Genomic DNA, 25,327 nt, shown 5'->3' with positions numbered 1-25,327 from the left:
TCACTTTGGAGGACACACATGTGTTTGGTTATTTTTGCAATTCAGACATACGCAAAATGATAGATCAAAGCATGAACGGCAACACCTTCATTTTTGTCAGCACAAGATGGAGCCCCTGATCTCGAGAAAGGGGAGAGTCTCAGACAACATTCACTTATTTAAAGGGGTATTCCCATATTAGACATTGCTGGAGGACATGCATACACGTCTTATAGATGCAGGATCGGGCCTAAGAAATGTGAATCTTAAGAAAGGCGAGTCCTTATTTTTAAAGCTGTGTTTCCATCTCAGATATTTATTGCACATCTTAGGCTGCACATTGAATTGCAAGGTGGTTGTGCCTACGTGGCTCTGTCCACCTACCTTCAAGATACAAGTAAATGAAGAATGAAGTATATACAGAATGGGAGGAATAGAACTAAGCAACAGCATGTGTGAAAATGACTTGGGTTTACTAATAGATCACAGACTGCATCAATGAGTGGAACAGGCTGCCATGAGAAGTGGTGCGTTCTCCTTCAATGGAAGTCTTCAAACAGAGCCTGGACAGACATGTTTGTGAGATGGTTTAGTGACTCCTGCATTGAGCAGGGGGTTAGACACGATGACCCTGCAGGGCTCTTTCAACTATGACATTCTTTGATAGGATTCTATGAAGAAACATGTGCAGACATCTCCATTCATGGTTGCACCCTCATTTTGGAAACGGAGCTACAACTGTCAGATATTTATAGAATATCCTACGGGAACATCCCTTTAAATAAATCTTAGAAAGGGATGAAGGAGGACAAAATATCAGTATGACAACAATACAAAAAACACACAAAGGCTGTCATCAATTATATAGCATTGCACCCAAGGAAAGAACCTGGATTACGGAATGACCCGTTCTTACGCAGAAGTGGCAATTTTAGTAAAATAGTGAGCTGTTCTTATTCTGAAATAAACATTTCTGAGCATCTCTGGTAAAATGATACCACCAGCGTTTGTCATTTCTGCGGTAAATCTTCCAGAAACAGATGCAAAGAGCTGGTTTTAGTGTCAGGTGAGGTAAAATGGAAAAAATACAATTTCTATACCGGCGGTATGTAATATTTCGAAATGGAATCTTAGACAATGCGGGCCGCCTCCATGCTGTGTTTTACATTTGTCATTGTGATAAGGGTATTTCAGCTTTGTGAGAGAGCAGCTGAAAGATACATGAGCATTTGCTGAATATGCCGGATTTTTTTTTCTCCCTTTTAGAAATTGTTCTGCTCGTTATTCTTGTGATTGTGAGAATGCAGCGTGCAGCCGAATCAAGGAAAGAAAAAAAGAGCGCCGTTTTGTCCAGCAAATAAAGTCACCTCCTTTTATAAGAAACCCCATCTGCCGGCTCATTATTACAAGCCAGGACTTAGTGGAGCCTATTTCACAATCCTTTGAATCTCAGAACCCCCATGGCAAATAATCTAAGGGTTTGGATCTTGTAAAAGTAACACAAAGGGTGTAACTCGCCAGAAAATTGACAGGTATAATACACATGTAGCTAGAAAAATCTATAGAAAAATCTAATGTATTCCAGCAGGAGCGGCCGCGGTGCGCGGAGAGCCCGAGCCACAAACACAATATCATCTCCTGCGTTCCTGCAGCTCCTGAGTTACCTCATGAAATTGGGGCAATTCCTCACAATGGAATCAGATATATTCCTCATCCCATCTGTATAGGAAGAAAGCCGGCGGAATATCAGTGTTTATGGAGAGCAAGAAGCTTCCGAACACATTATATATACTGGAGATCAGCGCGCGACATAAGTGCGCGGCGGGCGTAGACATCAGGGTCACACTCTGCTGAGGGATGGGTGAATTATTATATTACAGAATTTGTAGAAATTTAGAGAAATTCCTTAGTGTTATGGCATTTTCCAATACATGACTATTAAAGCACATGGGCAATGCTTAATCCAAAGGACCACACCGACACGGAGACACTCTGTCCCAAAAAGAAGTGGGCCAGAGTCACCCAGGCTTGCGTGGGTCATCGTTCACCATTGTCACCAATTTTTGGATTCCGACTTCTGGATATTTGTAAGCCCCAGCTAAGCTTTATTTGGATACATCAGAAATGACCCTTTCAAGATAAATCACGTCCTTTTCTGGTTTGGGAGGACTATTTCTGATAATGGTCTATGAGGACTGACGGACGGGCTCTTTCCATTAATTCCTGTATGCTATAATGTAGCATGCCATGCATGATTGGGTGACTCAGTTTTCTCACACTTTTGTCGGTCCATCAGACGGCACAACAAACACCAACAACGGGGATAGAAAAGAGAGAGGAAGGCTCTAACAATAGGGAATGAGAGATGGGGCACCTCCTAACACAGCCTGTGCCTGTCTCTAAGCTCCCCTTACACCCTATGCGGGTCCTTCCCCCCGCCGCTGTCACGTGCCTAGTCCCTAGCTGTCTCACAATACCCTGGCTAGTGCACTGGCCGGCAAGGATGCTAGCCTCACCACTGCAGATGGTGTAAATACAGGGGGTAGTGACAAATGCGAGACAGACAAAGACAGAACACAAGAAAACTTAGCTTTTGCTGCAAGCTACACACAGCAGAGGATACGGAACCAGGACCTCAAACAGCTGATACACTGCTGGCACCAGAGGGCTCCCAACTCCTCGGTTGGTCCCTAGAGAAATACTCTATCACCAACAGTCAGTTGATGCGTCAGGTGACTATTTAAAGGATGGTGGGAGTGGTCACCACCAACATCAGCTGACCAGCAAACACAGCAGCTGCCAGCAATAAAACTCACATTAACCCTTGCTGGCCCAAAAGTTAAAAGCCACGTTTAAATTAAAACAGAACCAGAGCTGTTTTTTTAGTGATATGTCATTTGCTTAAATAGCGCCTATCACCAATCCTGGGTGTTGGCAGTTCCAGATCATTTTACTAAATATAAGCTATTATCAAAAGTGCTCATAAGTGTCCCGATTACCCCCAAAAAGGGCCGGGTTTTCTAGCAAAATTCATGCCTGAACTTCATGGAGAGCAGGATCCCACAACAGTGCATGGCCACAGCAGTGAAAGAGCTCCTTATTCTCCAGACTTCTGCCCCTTATTCTCCACACTTCTGTCCTCCCCCCAGCAGCTGGATATCGGCTTCTCATCAGATCCTGACTGATGGCTGCCTGTTCTTGTCTCATCAGAGCTCAGAGTTATCAGAGTTATCAGATTTCCCTCCATGGATGAGAAGCCTCCACAAAATGTGAGTGACCCCCTCCATGGATGAGACGCCTCCACACATTGTGAGTGATCCCCTCCATGGATGAGAAGCCCCCACACATTGTGAGTGATCCCCTCCATGGATGAGAAGCCTCCACACATTGTGAGTGATCCCCTCCATGGATGAGAAGCCTCCACACATTGTGAGTGACCCCCTCCATGGATGAGAAACCTCCACACATTGTGAGTTACCCCTCCATGGATGAGAAGCCTCCACACATTGTGAGTGACCCCCTCCATGGATGAGAAGCCTCCACACATTGTGAGTGATCCCCTCCAAGGCTGAGAAGCTTCCACACATTGTGAGTGATCCCCTCCATGGATGAGAAGCCCCAGCACGTTGTGAGTGATCCCCTCCATGGATGAGAAGCCCCCACACATTGTGAGTGATCCCCTCCATGGATGAGAAGCCCCCGCACATTGTGAGTGATCCCCTCCATGGATGAGAAGCCCCCACACATTGTGAGTGACCCCCTCCATGGATAAGAAGCCTCCACACATTGTGAGTGATCCCACTTAATGGATGAGAAGCCCCCCACACATTGTGAGTGATCCCCTCCATGGATAAGAAGCCTCCACACATTGTGAGTGATCCCCTCCATGGATGAGAAGCCTCCACACATTGTGAGTGATCCCCTCCATGGATGAGAAGCCCCCGCACATTGTGAGTGATCCCCTCCATGGATGAGAAACCCCCACACATTGTGAGTGATCCCCTCCATGGATGAGAAGCCTCCACACATTGTGAGTGACCCCCTCCATGGATGAGAAGCCTCCACACATTGAGTGATCCCCTCCATGGATGAGAAGCCTCCACACATTGTGAGTGATCCCCTCCATGGATGAGAAGCCCCCACACGTGAGTGACCCCCTCCATGGATGAGAAACCCCGCACATTGTGAGTGATCCCCTCCATGGATGAGAAGCCTCCACACATTGTGAGTGATCCCCTCCATGGATGAGAAGCCTCCACACATTGTGAGTGATCCCCTCCATGGATGAGAAGCCTCCACACATTGTCAGTGACCCCCTCCATGGATGAGAAGCCCCCGCACATTGTGAGTGACCCCCTCCATGGATGAGAAGCCGCCGCACATTGTGAGTGACCCCCTCCATTGATGAGAAGCCCCCGCATATTGTGAGTGATCCCCTCCATGGATGAGAAGCCCCCACACTTTGTGAGTGATCCCCTCCATGGATGAGAAGCCTCCACACATTGTGAGTGATCCCCTCCATGGATAAGAAGCCGCCGCACATTGTGAGTGATCCCCTCCATGGATGAGAAGCCTCCACACATTGTGAGTGACTCCCCTCCAAGGCTGTGAAGCCCCCACACATTGTGAGTGATCCCCTCCATGGATGAGAAGCCTCCACACATTGTGAGTGATCCCCTCCATGGATGAGAAGCCCCCACACATTGTGAGTGACCCCCTCCATGGATGAGAAGCCCCCGCACATTGTGAATGACCCCCTCCATGGATGAGAAGCCCCCACACATTGTGAGTGACCCCCTCCATGGATGAGAAGCCTCCACACATTGTGAGTGATCCCCTCCATGGATGAGAAGCCCCCACACATTGTGAGTGATCCCCTCCATGGATGAGAAGCCCCCACACATTGTGAGTGACCCCCTCCATGGATTAGAAGCCTCCACACATTGTGAGTGATCCCCTCCATGGATGAGAAGCCCCCACACATTGTAGTGATCTCCTCCATGGATGAGAAGCCCCCACACATTGTGAGTGACCCCCTCCATGGATGAGAAGCCTCCACACATTGTGAGTGACCCCCTCCATGGATGAGAAGCCTCCGCACATTGTGAATGACCCCCTCCATGGATGAGAAGCCTCCGCACATTGTGAGTGATCCCCTCCATGAATGAGAAGCCTCCACACATTGTGGGTGAGCCCCTCCATGGATGAGAAGCCCCCACACATTGTAGTGATCTCCTCCATGGATGAGAAGCCTCCGCACATTGTGAGTGATCCCCTCCATGAATGAGAAGCCTCCGCACATTGTGAGTGATCCCCTCCATGGATGAGAAGCCTCTGCACATTGTGAATGACCCCCTCCATGGATGAGAAGCCTCCGCACATTGTGAGTGATCCCCTCCATGAATGAGAAGCCTCCGCACATTGTGAGTGATCCCCTCCATGAATGAGAAGCCTCCACACATTGTGAGTGAGCCCCTCCATGGATGAGAAGCCCCCACACATTGTAGTGATCTCCTCCATGGATGAGGAGCCCCTGCACACATGAATGGTCTGAAGAGGTTTTACTGTTGGCAGACACAGGACTCAAGGCAACGTCTCTTCTCCAGACAATCATTGTTCTCAATGTCCCAAACAGCCCGAAGGGGCTTCATCACAGAAGGTAACGTTACCCTTGCCCTCTGTAGTGTGATCACTGTGCTTCCTGCAGAGTGTCAGTCTGTCCTTGATGTTTCTCTGGGAGAGAATTAGCTTCTTTGCTGCTCTTCACACCCAGCCGCCTCGATAGTCCTTTGCCTCACTGTGTGCAGAAGCACTGACACCTGCCTGCTGCCGCCCCTGAGCAAGCTCTGCACTGGTGCTGACCCAATCCTGCAGCCATATCCTCCTTAGGAGATGGTCCTGGCACTTGCTGGATTTTCATGTTCATCCTGAAGCCTTATTTGCAGCAATTGAACCTCTCTCTTTGAAGTTCTTAACAAACTGATAAAATGGTTGATTTTCATTTGGAATTCATCTGATCGCTCCTCATAACAATCTAGAGTTAATATAAATAAATTACCAATATAAAAACTGAAGCAGTAAACTTTGTGAAAGCCAACATTTGTGTCACAACTTCTGGCCATGTCTGTGCAACTACTGAGGAACGTTATCTTGTGCTATTTCCACAAATTTTAAATAAATGCTGTAGCCGACCCCGGCTCGTTACAAATTAGGAATGTTGTGTCTGAGGCTTGTATAAGAAGTGGACTAGTGGTCATTTATAAAGGAGCTAGGACATTTCTATCCTTTTCAGTCCTGTGAATTTGCCTAATTTTTTGAGATTTCCTAATTCATATTGAAGTGCAATATTACAGTTCTGGAGACATAAAACCGGGTCCAGGACCATGAATATTGATGTTATCGAGGGAAAATAACAGTTGCATCTGGGGCATATTATGTCTGATTTGAATGTGTTGTCCCAGCTGATTTCATTCCCAGGAGCCGAGCAAGAAAATATTTAGTAAAAATAACAAAAGATGAGTTGGTTTATTATGTAAATGTCGGCAGAAGGAGGAGGATTGGGTCTGCTATTATTGCGTGGTTCTGCATACATTGTCACATCCACTCTCTGGAAATTGCACTTTATTATCATTTTTAGATGAATATTTGAATATTGTACAATATTTCCCTTTTTATCTCATTTTTTTCCCTTGTTTGTGGAGCAAAAAAGCGTTCTTTAGCTGTTAATGAGAATATCTGTAGACCATTATCTGAAGATATTTTCACTAAATATATTCATGTTCTCAGCTTTATATGCATTGGGAATACGAAGAAATAAATGACTTTAAGAAACTTCTGGGGCTTTTTATGTAAGTTTTTCTATACCATCAAACATTTAAGAAGAATTTGTAAAGTCTTTAAAAGACCAGGAGGGGAAGTGATTTGTAGCCACCAAGGTAATTCGAGGGACATAGGTTTGCACTCAGTCTAACATTGTGGTAAAAAATTACAATGTTGCCAATTGTCATTGTGAGTGCTCATTATTACTTACAGGGTTGCTAGCCATCAGCTGATCAGCATGGACCCGGCTCCAAAAAACCCCAGTGACCGGCTCTTATTCAAAGAAAAAGCTGTAGGTGTGCAGTATTACATGCCGGGAAATGGAATGGATGGCATGTAGAGTTTAACAAAAACATTGTCAGGACGGAGTCGTATTGGTAGCCCAGACAGTAGCCCTCCAAAGCTCCTCCTAGCTGCTGGTATCCCAAGCGCCTCTTCTGATCAGTAGCCTCAGCGTGATGCCTTGTGTTATGCCAAAATAATGTACCAAAAAGAAGTGAAGGACAGCATCCAATCCAGGTGAAGTATAAAAATTCTTTATTGTGCCAGATGCAACGTTTCAACCATAGAAGGTCTTTTTCAAGTATGTAATTTTCCATTGGGTCCAGTGGAACTAGGACGGGCATCCCTACATCGGTTGAGCTGTCGGCTATTTTCTAATGTATGCCAAAATAATGTGTCTACTAATCAGAAGAGGCAGTGAGTACACCAATAGGTAGGAGGGCGGTGGTATGGTGGCCAAGTCAGAGTCCAGACCTCAATCCAATCGAGAATCTGTGGAAAGAGCTGAAAACTGCTGTTCACAAACGATCTCCATCAAACCTCACTGAGCTCGAGCTGTTTGCCAAGGAAGAACGGGCGAGAATTTCAGTCTCTCCATGTACAAAACTGATAGAGACATACCCCAAGAGACTTGTAATCGCAGCAAAAGGTGGCGCAACAAAGTATTAAGTTACAGGGGCCGAATAATATTGCACCCCCCACTTTTCAGGTTTTGAATTTCCACAAAAATTTTAAATAACCAATAAATTTCGTTCAACTTCACAATTGTGTTCCACTTGTTGATTCTTCACCAAAAATTTACATTTGGTACCTTTATGTTTGAAGCATGATATGTGGGAAAAGGTTGAAAAGTTCAAGGGGGCCGAATACTTTCACAAGGCACTGTATAGAAAATTATCCATCATACTGTAGGTCAGAACACATCAAACACCCCAAATTCAGTGGTGGCCCTGAGGACGTCGCCTTTTTAACTTACACTATCTCAGATACCTAGGAGGGAATTTATCAAGGTACATTTGTCGCTCCTCTGGTGTAAAAAAAGGAAAAATTATTGCAGCAATTTGTAACTTTGCACTTCCCCGAAACGTATAAAAGTGATGAGAGAAGTGGATGAGGGCCTAGAAATGCACCATAATCAATGCCATAATTTACGGAGTCATTGGAGTGGACACGTGTGCAACAGATTGGTACATTTACTAAAGTTGACTTTTATATATTTCATTCCTTCATTATTGAAAGAGGAAATGATACATCTTTATATGCACTTTAAGCACTTCATGTAGGTGTTGGTGGTGGCTTTGTTATTCCACCCTGGTATACGTTGTCGTTATTCCACCCTGGTATACATTGTCATTATTCCACCCTGGTATACATTGTCATTATTCCACCCTGGTATACATTGTCGTTATTCCACCCTGGTATACATTGTCGTTATTCCACCCTGGTATACATTGTCGTTATTCCACCCTGGTATACACTGTCGTTATTCCACCCTGGTATACATTGTCGTTATTCCACCCTGGTATACATTGTCATCATTCCACCCTGGTATACATTGTCATTATTCCACCCTGGTATACATTGTCATTATTCCACCCTGGTATACACTGTCATTATTCCACCCTGGTATACACTGTCATTATTCCACCCTGGTATACACTGTCATTATTCCACCCTGGTATACATTATCGTTATTCCACCCTGGTATACATTGTCGTTAGTCCACCCTGGTATACATTGTCATTATTCCACCCTGGTATACACTGTCATTATTCCACCCTGGTATACATTGTCGTTATTCCACCCTGGTATACATTGTCATTATTCCACCCTGGTATACATTGTCGTTATTCCACCCTGGTATACATTGTCATCATTCCACCCTGGTATACACTGTCGTTATTCCACCCTGGTATACATTGTCATCATTCCACCCTGGTATACATTGTCATTATTCCACCCTGGTATACATTGTCGTTATTCCACCCTGGTATACACTGTCGTTATTCCACCCTGGTATACACTGTCGTTATTCCACCCTGGTATACATTGTCGTTATTACACCCAGGTATACATTGTCATTATTCCACCCTGGTATACATTGTCATTATTCCACCCTGGTATACACTGTCGTTATTCCACCCTGGTATACATTGTCATTATTCCACCCTGGTATACATTGTCGTTATTCCACCCTGGTATACATTGTCATTATTCCACCCTGGTATACATTGTCATTATTCCACCCTGGTATACATTGTCGTTATTCCACCCTGGTATACATTGTCGTTATTCCACCCTGGTATACATTGTCATCATTCCACCCTGGTATACATTGTCATCATTCCACCCTGGTATACATTGTCATCATTCCACCCTGGTATACATTGTCATTATTCCACCCTGGTATACATTGTCGTTATTCCACCCTGGTATACATTGTCGTTATTCCACCCTGGTATACATTGTCATTATTCCACCCTGGTATACATTGTCATTATTCCACCCTGGTATACATTGTCGTTATTCCACCCTGGTATACATTGTCATTATTCCACCCTGGTATACATTGTCATCATTCCACCCTGGTATACATTGTCATTATTCCACCCTGGTATACATTGTCGTTATTCCACCCTGGTATACACTGTCATCATTCCACCCTGGTATACATTGTCATTATTCCACCCTGGTATACATTGTCGTTATTCATCACTGTGGCTGTGATGATTTCTGTGTGATTTTATGTGTTATGTGTATTGTATTATTATTGGTTTTTGCTTAAAGGGCTCCATATATTTTATTAAAATGTATTAAAGGTTACATTTTAATCAGCACTTCTACCTTGCTTGTTCATAAACTATGGACAAAGTTTAAGAATCACTCCCAGATATGTTTTATTTCCTACACCTTTCTAAATACAGAAGTGCAGTACACACTTATTTATCACCATCTTTCCTGATTTCCACTTACGTGACTGGAGTAGTGCAGGATCACGCTGGGGTTTGTGTGAGCCGGGATCCCTTTTATAATGTAAGTCTATGGCTCATCAGAACGAGGGGCGGCTCCATAGACTTCATTTGTAAAAGCGATTTCTGGTTCACACATGAACCCCAGTGTGATCTGGCAGAATGTCAGTCCTGTGAGGGACTCGGACCACAGCCAGGGGCAGATTACAATAGGGTCAATCTGGGCGGTAGCCCAGGGCCCAGTGGTGTGGGGGGACCCTGGGCTACCGCTCAGATTGCCCACCGCCATCAGGGCATTACTGGGGGCAATATGCTGGACACACTGGGGGCAATATTTACATATTTATTAATGACCTTGTAGGGGGCATTCAGAGTAGAATTTCAATATTTGCAGATGACACTAAACTCTGCAGGGTAATCAATACAGGGGAGGACAATTTTATATTACAGGATGATTTATGTAAACTAGAAGCTTGGGCTGATAAATGGCAAATGAGCGTTAATGGGGATAAATGTAAGGTCATGCACTTGGGTAGAAGGAATAAGATGTATAACTATGTGCTTAATTCTAAAACTCTGGGCAAAACCATCAATGAAAAAGACCTGGGTGTATGGGTGGATGACAAACTCATATTCAGTGGCCAGTGTCAGGCAGCTGCTACAAAGGCAAATAAAATAATGGGATGTATTAAAAGAGGCATAGATGCTCATGAGGAGAACATAATTTTACCTCTATATAAGTCACTAGTGCGACCACACTTAGAATACTGTGCACAGTTCTGGTCTCCAGTGTATAAGAAAGACATAGCTGAACTGGAGCGGGTACAGACAAGAGCGACCAAGGTTATTAGAGGACTGGGGGGTCTGCAATACCAAAATAGGTTATTACACTTGGGGCTATTTAGTTTGGAAAAACGAAGACTAAGGGGTGATCTTATGTTAATGTATAAATATATGAGGGGACAGTACAAAGACCTTTCTGATGATCTTTTTAATCATAGACCGGAGACAGGGACAAGGGGGCATCCTCTACGTCTGGAGGAAAGAAGGTTTAAGCATAATAACAGACGCGGATTCTTTACTGTAAGAGCAGTGAGACTATGGAACTCTCTGCCGTATGACGTTGTAATGAGCGATTCATTACTTAAATTTAAGAGGGGACTGGATGCCTTTCTGGAAAAGTATAATGTTACAGGGTATATATACTAGATTCCTTGATAGGGCGTTGATCCAGGGAACTAGTCTGATTGCCGTATGTGGAGTCGGGAAGGAATTTTTTTCCCCATGGTGGAGCTTACTCTTTACCACATGGGGTTTTTTTGCCTTCCTCTGGATCAACATGTTAGGGCATGTTAGGTTAGGCTGTGGGGTGAACTAGATGGACTTACAGTCTTCCTTCAACCTTAATAACTATGTAACTATGTAACTATGTAATATGCTGGAGTCAGACACTGGGGCAGATTGCCGGACACACTGGGGGTAATATGCTGGACACACTGGGGCAGATTGCTGGACACACTGGGGGCAATATGCTGGACACACTGGGGCACATTGCTGGACACACTGGGGCAGAGATGCTAGACACAGTGGGGGCAGTAAGCTGGAGACACTGGGGGCAAAATGCTGGACACACTGGCGGCAGGATGCTGGACACACTGGGGGCAGGATGCTGGACACATTGGGGTAGAGATGCTGGACACATTGGGGGCAGGACTGGAGACACGGGGCAGAATGTAGACACGGGGCATGATTGGAGACATGGGGCAGAATGAAAGACATGGGGCAGGATTGGAGACAGATCGTGCAGGATCATGGGGGAGGATGGATACGATGGAGACAGATGGAGCAGGATAGGGAGATCTTAAGGGGCAGGATGGGGAGATCATATGGGGCAGGATGGATACTCATGAGGGCAGGATGGGAGAACATATGGCTGGAGCCAGGAATGAGATACACAGGGCCAGGATGGGGGATATTATTATTACCATAGGGGCTAATTAAGGGATATTATTACTGCAGTGATGTATTTATTTTATTTTTTGAGGACACTGTTTTAAATGGGGGGGGCGGTCCTGTTACTGTGTAGAGTGACACTATGTCGCCTCTTTTTCTTCATGTGGTGTAATGTAGTTAATGAAGTTGGGAAAAATTAAGTAATGTGTTCTGCAAGCGGAGCTCGAGATAACTGTGTTATTTCCTGCAGAGACGAGTCCTGGCTGGAAGAAATGATGGCGGTCTGTGCTGGATGAAAGATGAAGGACTTCACCTAGAGACGTCACTGGTGAGTCAGTGTGTTACCTATACACTGACACTGTACACTGTAAACTATATACTGAACTGAAGGGTAAATTGACTAGATCAATGGATGTTTGACAGGTTATAGTTTCACACAGCAACTATTTTTCTGGAATAATCTGGTTCAGGTATATGATGACCCTGTCACATGACCAGGGGGCCCACAGTGTCTGAACAGCCTGGGGCCCCGGCTACCCTTAATCCACCCCTGACCGCAGTAAGTATTCTATGGCACTTACATTACCTAACTCACATATTTATACAGGTTTAACAGAAGCAATGTCTTGGGAGTGTTTCTCGGAGGGGTATTCTCAAGTTATTTAATTGCTTTACTTAGCATAAAAATAAGCAAGTTTGCAATTGACTTGCTGTGTTTCACCTGCAATGAGAAGTTTTATCTTTCATAGTATACAGCTGTTTCCATGGAGCTTGGCCACTAATGTGTGCCAAGACCCTGCTTACACAGTAGCTACATTCCATGATAAGGGTTAATTCCAAACATCCAACCAGCTCTCTTTAGCCCATCGATTTGTATACAGCAGTTTTCTGCTCACCTCCTTCTCAGCTCCTAACAAGATGCTGTTATAAACCTTGCAAAATCACCAGTCTCCGGCATCGCTTCTCCCAGAGCGGTTCCTCTAAAAATGGCTCCCAGTTTCCTGAGCTATGTGCTTATTCAAATGGTATGTTATGTCTTTAGGCAAATAGAGAAATAACAGGGTAGAGTCAGAATAAACCACTGATTACTGAATGTTTTACAGCAGAACTGGTGATGAGCTTTATAGCTCTATTAATACTACAGCTCTGCTCAGAACTGTCAATCAAAGAGAAGTATCCGCCCTACCAGAAACCGTAAAGTAAGGAGACTGTACGGAGACTGTAAGGGGACTGTAAAGAGACTGCAGAGCCTTGAGCTGCTCAAGACCAACCCCTTTAACACTCGAGCGCCTGACCTCTGCCAGCTGGTTTCTTCAGGATCAATCACATGACTTGTAAGGTGTCGTGCAGAATTTCCAAGGCCCGATGTATGAGCTTTGGCTCCGCACTTCGGCTTCAGGCCTCTCCGGCAGACGATGGGTCTGTAGCAGGTTGTAAATTATTAAGAGCGCCCGATGCATTGGGCTGTTTGATGTAGACCGTAAAGAACGCGGGATCTTTGATTTATATTACCATTTCGCCGGCCATATGCCATGCTTGTGTGCATGAAAGGGGGCTCTGATTGGACCCCCATCCTAGTATTATTTCTGCAAACGTGAGGAAGTTTTTCTTCAAAAGCCCAGGTTATTAAACACCCCCACAGCAACTGTTCCTGCCCGGAGTGTGAAGCGGGAACGCTGCCAGTCATATCTCTTTCACTCAGCACATTTGGGTACAATGCACAGAACATATGGAAAGGAACAGCAGTTTAGAGTAAATGTCCTTCATGAAGGCTGAAAACAGGAAAACCTGCAAGAATAACAATCGTAGGGGATAAAGACGTAACATATGTAGAGCGATTATTATCAGCCGCTATTTTCCACTGGTATCAGTCTCCCAGTATAAACATGGCTGTGCTAGCCAGGGATGGGGATGTCGGATACGCAGCGTAGCAGGCGCAGCGGGGCCTCGCCAATAAAAGCTTATGCCGTCATATATTAGTCTACCACATGCAAGCTTCTGTTTGTGCAGAGTACTCAGGGGGTCTGTACCTGGCAAAGAGGACCACCAAGAAATCCTCCAATCACAAGTTCACTCTTTAACCCTCTAAGAACCAGAACATTTTTTTTTTCATCCGAGCTTTTTTTTTCAAGGGCCATAGCTTGTTTTTTTTCCCATCAATGAAGTCATATAAGCTCGGAACCACTTTTGCAATTTTTTTTGTTGCGTCATTTACCTTACTCTAAAAGATGAGGAGAAAAATATTTCTTGGGTGAAATAAAAAAATCCTCACTCTTACCAGAGTCTGTTGGGAATTACTCAATAAACCGAAATTCTGAAAGTAATCCAGCATTCAACAAGCAGGATTAATATCAAGGTATTCTGATAGTAAAGACGTTATAGACGCCGGAGTATGTATATATAGTGATAGTAAAGACGTTATAGACACCGGCCTATGTATATATAGTGATAGTATAGACGTTATATACCCTGGAGTATGTATATATAGTGATAGTATAGACGTTATATACGCCGGAGTACGTATATATAGTGATCGTATAGACGTTATATACGCCGGAGTACGTATATATAGTGATAGTATAGATGTTATATATGCCAGGATATGTATATATAGTGATAGTATAGACGTTATATATGCCGGAGTATGTATATATAATGATAGCATAGATGGTATATACGCCAGAGTATGTATATATAGTGATAGTATAGACGTTATATACGCCGGAGTACGTATATATAGTGATAGTATAGATGTTATATATGCCAGGATATGTACAGTGGGGCAAAAAAGTATTTAGTCAGTCAGCAATAGTGCAAGTTCCACCACTTAAAAAGATGAGAGGCGTCTGTAATTTACATCATAGGTAGACCTCAACTATGGGAGACAAACTGAGAAAAAAAATCCTGAAAATCACATTGTCTGTTTTTTTATCATTTTATTTGCATATTCTGGTGGAAAATAAGTATTTGGTCAGAAACAAACAATCAAGATTTCTGGCTCTCACAGACCTGTAACTTCTTCTTTAAGAGTCTCCTCTTTCCTCCACTCATTACCTGTAGTAATGGCACCTGTTTAAACTTGTTATCAGTATAAAAAGACACCTGTGCACACCCTCAAACAGTCTGACTCCAAACTCCACTATGGTGAAGACCAAAGAGCTGTCAAAGGACACCAGAAACAAAATTGTAGCCCTGCACCAGGCTGGGAAGACTGAATCTGCAATAGCCAACCAGCTTGGAGTGAAGAAATCAACGGTGGGAGCAATAATTAGAAAATGGAAGACATTCAAGACCACTGATAATCTCCCTCGATCTGGGGCTCCACGCAAAATCCCACCCCGTGGGGTCAGAATGATCACAAGAACGGTGAGCAAAAATCCCAGAACCACGCGGGGGGACCTAGTGAATGAACTGCAGAGAGCTGGGACCAATGTAACAAGGCCTACCATAAGTAACACACTACGCCACCATGGACTCAGATCCTGCAGTGCCAGACGTGTCCCACTGCTTAAGCCAGTACATGTCCGGGCCCGTCTGAAGTTTGCTAGAGAGCATTTGGATGATCCAGAGGAGTTTGGGGAGAATGTCCTATGGTCTGATGAAACCAAACTGGAACTGTTTGGTAGAAACACAACTTGTCGTGTTTGGAGGAAAAAGAATACTGAGTTGCATCCATCAAACACCATACCTACTGTAAAGCATGGTGGTGGAAACATCATGCTTTGGGGCTGTTTCTCTGCAAAGGGGCCAGGACAACTGATCCGGGTACATGAAAGAATGAATGGGGCCATGTATCGTGAGATTTTGAGTGCAAACCTCCTTCCATCAGCAAGGGCATTGAAGATGAAACGTGGCTGGGTCTTTCAACATGACAATGATCCAAAGCACACCGCCAGGGCAACGAAGGAGTGGCTTCGTAAGAAGCATTTCAAGGTCCTGGAGTGGCCTAGCCAGTCTCCAGATCTCAACCCTATAGAAAACCTTTGGAGGGAGTTGAAAGTCCGTGTTGCCAAGCGAAAAGCCAAAAACATCACTGCTCTAGAGGAGATCTGCATGGAGGAATGGGCCAACATACCAACAACAGTGTGTGGCAACCTTGTGAAGACTTACAGAAAACGTTTGACCTCTGTCATTGCCAACAAAGGATGTATTACAAAGTATTGAGATTAAATTTTGTTTCTGACCAAATACTTATTTTCCACCAGAATATGCAAATAAAATGATAAAAAAACAGACAATGTGATTTTCTGGATTTTTTTTTCTCAGTTTGTCTCCCATAGTTGAGGTCTACCTATGATGTAAATTACAGACGCCTCTCATCTTTTTAAGTGGTGGAACTTGCACTATTGCTGACTGACTAAATACTTTTTTGCCCCACTGTATATATACACTCACCGGCCACTTTATTAGGTACACCTGTCCAACTTCTTGTTAACACTTAATTTCTAATCAGCCAATCACATGGCGGCAACTCAGTGCATTTAGGCATGTAGACATGGTCAAGACAATCTCCTGCAGTTCAAACCGAGCATCAGTATGGGGAAGAAAGGTGATTTGAGTGCCTTTGAACGTGGCATGGTTGTTGGTGCCAGAAGGGCTGGTCTGAGTATTTCAGAAACTGCTGATCTACTGGGATTTTCACGCACAACCATCTCTAGGGTTTACAGAGAATGGTCCGAAAAAGAAAAAAAATCCAGTGAGCGGCAGTTCTGTGGGCGGAAATGCCTTGTTGATGCCAGAGGTCAGAGGAGAATGGGCAGACTGGTTCGAGCTGATAGAAAGGCAACAGTGACTCAAATCGCCACCCGTTACAACCAAGGTAGGCCTAAGAGCATCTCTGAACGCACAGTGCGTCGAACTTTGAGGCAGATGGGCTACAGCAGCAGAAGACCACACCGGGTACCACTCCTTTCAGCTAAGAACAGGAAACTGAGGCTACAATTTGTACAAGCTCATCGAAATTGGACAGTAGAAGATTGGAAAAACGTTGCTTGGTCTGATGAGTCTCGATTTCTGCTGCGACATTCGGATGGTAGGGTCAGAATTTGGCGTAAACAACATGAAAGCATGGATCCATCCTGCCTTGTATGGAGCATCTTTGGGATGTGCAGCCGACAAATCTGCGGCAACTGTGTGATGCCATCATGTCAATATGGACCAAAATCTCTGAGGAATGCTTCCAGCACCTTGTTGAATCTATGCCACGAAGAATTGAGGCAGTTCTGAAGGCAAAAGGGGGTCCAACCCGTTACTAGCATGGTGTACCTAATAAAGTGGCCGGTGAGTGTAGTGATAGTATAGATGTTATATACGCCGGAGTACGTATATATAGTGATAGTATAGACGTTATATACGCCAGGATATGTATATATAGTGATAGTATAGACGTTATATATGCCGGAGTATGTATATATAATGATAGCATAGATGGTATATACGCCAGAGTATGTATATATAGTGATAGTATAGACGTTATATACGCCAGAGTATGTATATATAATGATAGTATAGACGGTATATACACCAGAGTATGTATATATAGTGATAGTATATACGTTATATATGCCAGAGTATACAAACAAAATCCAAAGACACCCCTATACGGTAAGTTTGGGAGAGAAACTCTCTCCCCAAATGCCTCAAGGGCTCCTTAACAGGACAACTCCAAAAATAGTATGACAAGAAACAACGGAGTAAAATAGTCCCAAACAACATATTAGCTGAAAATACACGTTTTATTTATATAATCACCATAACATATACAACATATACACATATATGTATGTCTGCTGTACGCAGCACACATCAAACAGGAGTATACACAATGAAGGACCTGGCGGTACTACAGGGAAGAATGTGGCAGGGAACCATCCCTATGGTGTGCACTAAGGTAAACCAAATGCTAGGCTTAAAGGGAACCTACCACCCCGTTTTTTAAAAATTAGATAAAAATAGTGTGAAATAGGGGCAGAGCTGGGCTTTACATTAGGGCCTTTTCGGTGCCTTTACACCCCCGTTAGGCTGTCCAAATACCTTTGTGAAGTGGCCGTTTTCTGCTGTCACTCAAGTGGGTCAGGTCGGATGGGCGTGGTCACAGCGCTGTTTGTCCCCCAGGATCCTGCTCATCTTTACGTTGGTGGCGTAGTGGTGTGCGCATGTCCAAAGAAGATCCACTGCCCAGGAGATGAATAACGGCGCGGTCTTCGCTATTCAGCCGTTTACCGGTGGGCGCGGCCATCTTTCCTGTGGCCGCGCCTGCGCAGATGGAGCGCTCTGCTGCCCGGGACTTCAGGAAAATGGCCGCCGCGATCTCCATCTGCGCACGCGCGGAATCCCGCGGCCATTTTCCTGAAGTCCCGGGCAGCAGAGCGCTCCATCTGCGCAGGCGCGGCCACAGGAAAGATGGCCGCGCCCACCGGTAAACGGCTGAATAGCGAAGACCGCGCCGTTATTCATCTCCTGGGCAGTGGATCTTCTTTGGACATGCGCACACCACTACGCCACCAACGTAAAGATGAGCAGGATCCTGGGGGACAAACAGCGCTGTGACCACGCCCATCCGACCTGACCCACTTGAGTGACAGCAGAAAACGGCCACTTCACAAAGGTATTTGGACAGCCTAACGGGGGTGTAAAGGCACCGAAAAGGCCCTAATGTAAAGCCCAGCTCTGCCCCTATTTCACACTATTTTTATCTAATTTTTAAAAAACGGGGTGGTAGGTTCCCTTTAAGAGGATGGCATTAATAGCTCAAAGAGCATTAACAAAACATGTCAAGCCATCCCCCATAATTGACCTACCGCAAATAAACGGCCAAAGAAAGTGCACACTTACCCATAATACAAGGAGTACCTCGCCACACGCCACCTGATGACCCTGGACGCGCGTTTCGCGTTGAGCTTTTTCAACAGGGAACAATATATTGTGTGTCTTTACTGTTTATATACGATTAAAACCGGAAGTAAAGCCGGGGGAAATGGCGCATGCGCAGTCGCGACCCGCACGTAATACTCCTCCCCTTATCCGGCCGTCATAACGGGGCGTCCATGTGGGCGGAATGCCGCCTGATGACGTCACAAAACATGGGCGCGCCGCTCATACTGATAGCCGTCAGGGGGGTGTAAGTGCTGCATAGAGGCAACCGCGCATGCGCACCTCCAGCCGACATCTTTCCGGAGACCAGAGGCACAACTAAAAAGACTATATTACAGGTAAAGAGAAATCGTGCTACTTTTAAAATAAAACAGGAGTTAACAAATGCAAACATCGTATGTAATATAATATAACCATTATAAAGTGCAAATAGTGCATAAAAGTGCAATGTACCAAAAAGCTCACTAAGGCTACTTTCACATTAGCGTTTGAATCTGCAGCGTTTAATCCGCAAACGCAAGGACACGAAAAACGCATGAAAACGCGTGTAAACGCAGCGTTTTTAAAACGCTTACGGTTACCGCATGCGTCATTAAAACGCAGCGTTTACATGCTTTTGCTTGCGTTTTCTATGCGTTTGCGTTTTTTGTGCGCATGGCGCAAAATTTCACCAGAGAAAAATTCTAGATGCAAGAACCAGCCAATGGGACTACAGAGGGCGTGTATTATGTGAAATCTATATATAGACCCTAGGACAGCTGAAATCTTCAGATTTTGCTCCTGTGTCCTGTGAGAAGATGGATCTTCACATGGATAGCTATTACTTTAAACTGGATCTGAGCATCAAGAATTTTCTGGCATGTGCGTTTGCTTGGGAGCAACACCGAAACCGGGAAAGACAGAGAAGGACAAGGCGTAGGCGGTTTTGGCAACACCCCATTGTAGAACTGCGTGAGAGCCGTGGTACATATCACACCCTGTATGGCGAGCTCAATGAGAACCCAGAAAAATTCCCAGAATATACCAGGATGTCACAAGACTCTTTCCGGGATTTGCTTGATCGTGTCCAAGGAGCCATCCGGAGACAGGACACACAGCTCCGTAGAGCCATTCCACCAGCGGAACGTCTCCTGGTTACCTTAAGGTACGTAATAATTCTAAACAAAAGCTAACCAAAATTTTTTGCAGGTCTGATGTTTTTTTGCCTATTTTGTAAATTATTTATTCTTACTACAGATTTCTTGCAACTGGAGAGAGCTTGTCATCCCTTCATTTCCAGTACCGCCTTGGGATTTCCACGCTGTCCGGAATTGTTTTTGAAACCTGCCGGGCTTTATGGACCATTCTCCGTGAGGAATTTATACCCATACCCACGGAGGACATGTGGAAAGAAATTGCTGACAAATTTTGGACTGTTTGTGATTTTCCCAACTGTTTGGGTGCGGTGGATGGGAAGCACATCCGGATTACCAAACCAGCCAGAACGGGATCACAGTTCTTCAACTACAAAAAATATTTTTCTGTAGTTCTTATGGCAATAGCCGATGCGGACTGTCGCTTCATTGCTGTGGACATTGGTGCTTTTGGCCGTGGCAACGATTCACAGACTTTTAAAACCTCTGATATGGGCCGACGTGTTTATGGCAAAAATTTTAATTTCCCACAGCCACGACCACTCCCCTACACTCAAGGCCCACCGCTGCCATTTGTAATGGTTGGGGATGAGGCCTTTCAGATGAGTGAAAATCTCCTGAAGCCCTATTCAAGTCGGGACTTGAACCGCACAAAACGGATCTACAACTACAGACTAACCAGGGCACGCAGAACAGTAGAGTGTGCCTTTGGGATTATGGTGTCCAAATGGCGCATTCTAGCAACTGCAATAAATCTAAAAATGGAGACAGTGGATGAGGTAGTTAAAGCCTGTGTGGTTCTCCACAATTTCATTCTGGCTAAGGAGCGACCCACCATAGAACTTGATGAACCTGTTGCCAACCCTTTGCCTGATTACCGTCATCATCCGCTGCGGTCAACAGTTGAAGTAGGCCACATGCGGGACCAATTTGCAGCGTTTTTTGATTCTGACATTGGACGTGTGCCATGGCAGGACAATATGGTGTAAAATGTACTGCTGGTTTCGGGTCTGCAAATTTATGTTTGGAATGTTAATGTTTTTTCAAATAAAATAATTGTGTTTTACTTTCTTCACCATGTCTCCTATCTATTTCCTTAACAAACCACTTTGGGTTTTTGGGCTTAGGTTGTTGACGTGAGTCCTGTCTTGGTTCACCATTAGCTTTTTGCCGCAGACTGTATAGACGATGTCCGTTATTGTCGCAGTATTTGTCCAGTACTTAACATCAGTATTTGTAAGCCTAAACCAGGAGCGGTAGTTAAATGCTTTTAGTGGTGCATATCTGTTTAATGTACTTTTCCTCACATAGTTCCACTCCAGGTTTTGGCTTACAAATAGTGCTGTAAAATACAGAGCGAATACTGACAGTGTGATGGCAGCCTACACCAGAGATCTATAGTCATCAAGTCACGTGTCTGAACTAATGAATTCATGATGCTATTTGCTCTTGAATTCATTTTTCCTGACACTTGTCCGGGTGAGTATAGATATGCCATGTACATTGTTCCTTCACTTTGTGTGAAATATATGTATATGTACCAATAAGATAAAATGGAGGTAATACAATGCATTTCTAAAATCAGCAGGTCAGGGGTCATAAATAATGTTTCGGATAAGAAAGGACCTGTTGAGTATAGTTGTGCTGTGTATTACCACCATTTTGTCTTCTGTGTGCGACCAAAAGTCACGGAGTAAACAGAAAGAACTGTTTTTGGAGAAAATACAAGTGTTATTTTGGGGGGCAACCTCATATCTCTCAACCAAACACACCAAGCTTCAGTGTTCTGCTAAGTAGGTACTGGAGGTTGGAGGTGGCCCCCAAAAATGTGTTTGACGCATAATTTGTTATTGGCGCAGGCTGTGTGGTGACGGTGGCGAAATACACAATTAACCAAACCTTATTGGGGCAAAAAACACAGGTTTATTAAACACACACAAACCAAAAAATTAACTGCGCCTGCTTGGGGTTGAGTGCCGATATTGTGGGGTGTTGAGTAGTGAGGTCTGGCTTACTGTAGCCGACATAGGGGTGGCAGGAGAAGGCGCTATGAAACTACTGGGGTCAGGATATTCAGGGATAGGGCTAGACACATGAGAGGGTTGAGACACACTGGAAGGGTGAGACAAACCAGACATTACAGACACATTGGGAGGTGAGGGGGGAGGGATAGCTATGGTTTTTTGTTTTTTTTTGCCTTTCCCCTTTCTTGTTTTGCGCGGGCACGTTGTCGTGGTGGCAGGGAACGCCAGGGCAGGGTCCGTCAACGGCAGTCTGGTGGTGGTGGTGCCAGGAAACGCCAGGGCAGGGTCCGTCAACGGCAGTCTGGTGGTGGTGGTGCCAGGAAACGCCAGGGCAGGGTCCGGCAATGGCAGTCTGGTAGTGGTGGTGCCAGAGAACGCCAGGGCAGTGTCCGGCAATGGCAGTCTGGTAGTGGTGGTGCCAGAGAACGCCAGGGCAGGGTCCGGCAATGGCAGTCTGGTAGTGGTGGTGCCAGGAAACGCCAGGGCAGGGTCCGGCAATGGCAGTCTGGTAGTGGTGGTGCCAGAGAACGCCAGGGCAGTGTCCGGCAATGGCAGTCTGGTAGTGGTGGTGCCAGAGAACGCCAGGGCAGGGTCCGGCAACGGCAGTCTGGTAGTGGTGGTGCCAGAGAACGCCAGGGCAGGGTCCGGCAGCGGCAGTCTGGTAGTGGTGGTGCCAGGAAACACCAGGGCAGGGTCCGGCGGCGGCAGTCTGGTAGTGGTGGTGCCAGGAAACACCAGGGCAGGGTCCGGCGGCGGCAGCATGCTGGTGGCAGTGGAGGAGGCCCAAGCAGGAGCAGCAGTTGTCATGGTGGTGGCGGTGGGCTGACCCACTGCACTGGGCATGGTGGTGGTGCTATAATACGGTCCGGAAGTGTTTGGAATGGAGGTGGCCGTGCAGTGGTATGCAGCAGATGTCGGCATTGATGTAAAGCGTGACAGTGTGGTCACTGTTGGAAATGCCCCCACTGTCTGCTGAAAATACCGACTCTGCTGCATAGCCTGCACGTAAGCAGCATTGCAGGCCTGCATAATAGTAATCTGGAGCTCAGGACTAAGGTGTTCCGACATGCCCTGTTCTATCTGATTAAAAAAATGATGTGCTGGCCTCTGGAGGTCGGCTTTCACTTGGGCAAGGGCTGTGGTTACCTCCTGGATACATGTGCTCATATGACGAATGGCAGTATCCAGTCGGTCACCCATCGCCTTGAGTCCCTCATGGAAGACCGAGCTCAAGTGCAAAAACTCGGGCATGAGTGACCTGTCCGCGGCCCTCTGCCGCTGCCGGGAGGAGCCCATAAAAAATTGGCTAGAGGCAGAGGACTGGGGAAGGGGAACATCTGATGGACCAGCTTCCTGGTCTCCAGGTTGTGTGGCAGGCCCACTTGCTGCAGCGCTGGAGGATGGCTGGGACGGGTCCGTGGCTGACTGATGAAGGACCGCTCCAGAACCTGGGCCAACAGTGGAGCTCCAAGTGCTGCGGAAAAAAAAAAAAAAAATATTACAAAACATTTACAAAAAGATAACTGAACAGTTAGATACACATTCAGATAGGGAAAGGTCACACTACTATTTGTAGTGAATTTTACATCAGAATTTTCAAGCCAGGAGTTCAACAGTAGGAATAAAAGTTTCATAAAACAACATGCTATACTTCTGCATGCATCGACCAGTCCTTGGGGATTACAAAAACTGATGTAAACTATGAAGAGACGATGGAGGCAATACAAGCCATATCTCTATACAAGGTATTGGTAAGCCAAAACCTGGAGAGGAACTATGTGAGGGAAAGTATTCAAAGAACACGTACCCCACTGCTGCATCTATCAATCAATCAAGGTTTCGGATTACAAATACTGATGGGAAATACGAATTGACGACAGAGGACATACAAGCCACCTGTATACTCACCAGGACAAGTGTCAGGAAAAATGAATTGATGAGCCATTGGCATCCTGAATTCATTATTTCTGACACCTAACTTGCTGAGTATAGATCTGTTGTGCAGGCTGCCATCACACTCTCAGTATTTGCTCAGTATTTCAAATCAGTATTGGTAAGCCAAAACCTGGAGAGGAACTATGTGAGGGAAAGTATTCAAAGAACACGTACCCCACTGCTGCATCTATCAATCAATCAAGGTTTCGGATTACAAATACTGATGGGAAATAATGACCAACAACAAATTGCATTATACACCATTTTTTTTTCTTTTTTAACCAATATACTTACGTTCTTCGTGCAAGGACTGGTCTCAAAAACGCAAGGATGCGGTGGTACTTGTATTTGCGTATCCTTGCTGCAGAACCACTTGGAAGCCGGCTCTCTTGGCGCAGGTCCTTGTTGAAGCGGTCCTTCATCGATCTCCAACGTGTTTTCACTTTTGACACTGTTGGCAAAACAAAACATAATAGTTAGGACAATGGTCTTTTGACCATGGTCACACAACTGTATGTGCTGTGAAAAAGTAATGACTTTCTGACATCATACACAGTTGTGTGAGCATGGCCAAGGTATTGACTACATCACACTGCATTGCGATACTTACCAAATGCAGAACGGACCCGAGCCGGGGCATTGGCCCAGCCATCCCACAACGCTGCGGCCACCTCATTCCAAAGCCTCCGGATCGTCACATTGTTGGCGTGCAGTGGATCCCTGGTGTCCCACAATGCGACTCGCTCGTGAACCAGGGAGATGAGGTGTTCATTCTCAATTAGGTCCTCATCCTCCTCTGGAACCTAACAACAAAAAGGACATTAATATAGGAGGCGTTCACATACGGAAGACAGAAAACAGAATCAGAGGAATGGCATGAATATTGAAATAAAAAAAAACACTGGTGCTGAAGCCAAAGGGAAAGAAAGAGAGAAGTAGAAAGAAATGAAGATTCCAGAATTATAAAGTGAGGATACAATACACATTCAGCCAGCTATACTTACACGATGCCGCCGTGTTGCCCGGCCGTGACTACGCTGCTCCTGCCCAGTCTCCTGCTCAGTGTCTTCCGCTGTAGAAGAAGTGGTCTGAAAAAGGGAAAATATACATTGTCATATGTGTAGATGTGACAGTGAATACTTACCAATCTGAGGAGGTGAATACTCACTTCGCTGACATGTTCCCCTTGTGCAGGCCCAGGCGTTTCCTCATCAGAAGAAGAAGACATTCTGATGTGTGCAGAAAGAAAGGAATGACAGAAATTAGGGCACATAGACACAGATTATAGAAAAGAAATGCTTTGGATAGGATATACTCACATAGTTCTGAGGCTTGTTTGCTGATCCAAGGGGCTGTGGGG

General features: G+C 45.2%; 1 protein-coding gene across 1 annotated transcript in view; it reads right to left on the bottom strand.

Moving 5' to 3' along the window:
- The window catches only part of LOC143788218 (uncharacterized), a 31,287-nt gene extending 6,205 nt beyond the window's left edge, over window positions 1–25,082 (bottom strand). The window contains exons 1-3 of the mRNA XM_077277716.1: window positions 24,972–25,082; window positions 24,262–24,770; window positions 22,511–23,506 (exon numbers count right to left, since the gene is read on the bottom strand). Of these exons, the coding sequence (XP_077133831.1) occupies window positions 22,511–23,506; window positions 24,262–24,389 (1,124 nt within the window). The 5' untranslated portion in view covers window positions 24,390–24,770; window positions 24,972–25,082. The remainder of the gene's footprint in view (window positions 1–22,510; window positions 23,507–24,261; window positions 24,771–24,971) is intronic.
- Between the last annotated feature and the right edge of the window lie 245 nt (window positions 25,083–25,327).

This window comes from Ranitomeya variabilis, chromosome 8 (genome assembly GCF_051348905.1).
Source record: "Ranitomeya variabilis isolate aRanVar5 chromosome 8, aRanVar5.hap1, whole genome shotgun sequence".
NCBI lineage: Eukaryota > Metazoa > Chordata > Amphibia > Anura > Dendrobatidae > Ranitomeya > Ranitomeya variabilis.
The sequence above is the reverse complement of the archived record's forward strand: the minus strand, read 5'-3'. Positions and strand labels throughout refer to the sequence as shown.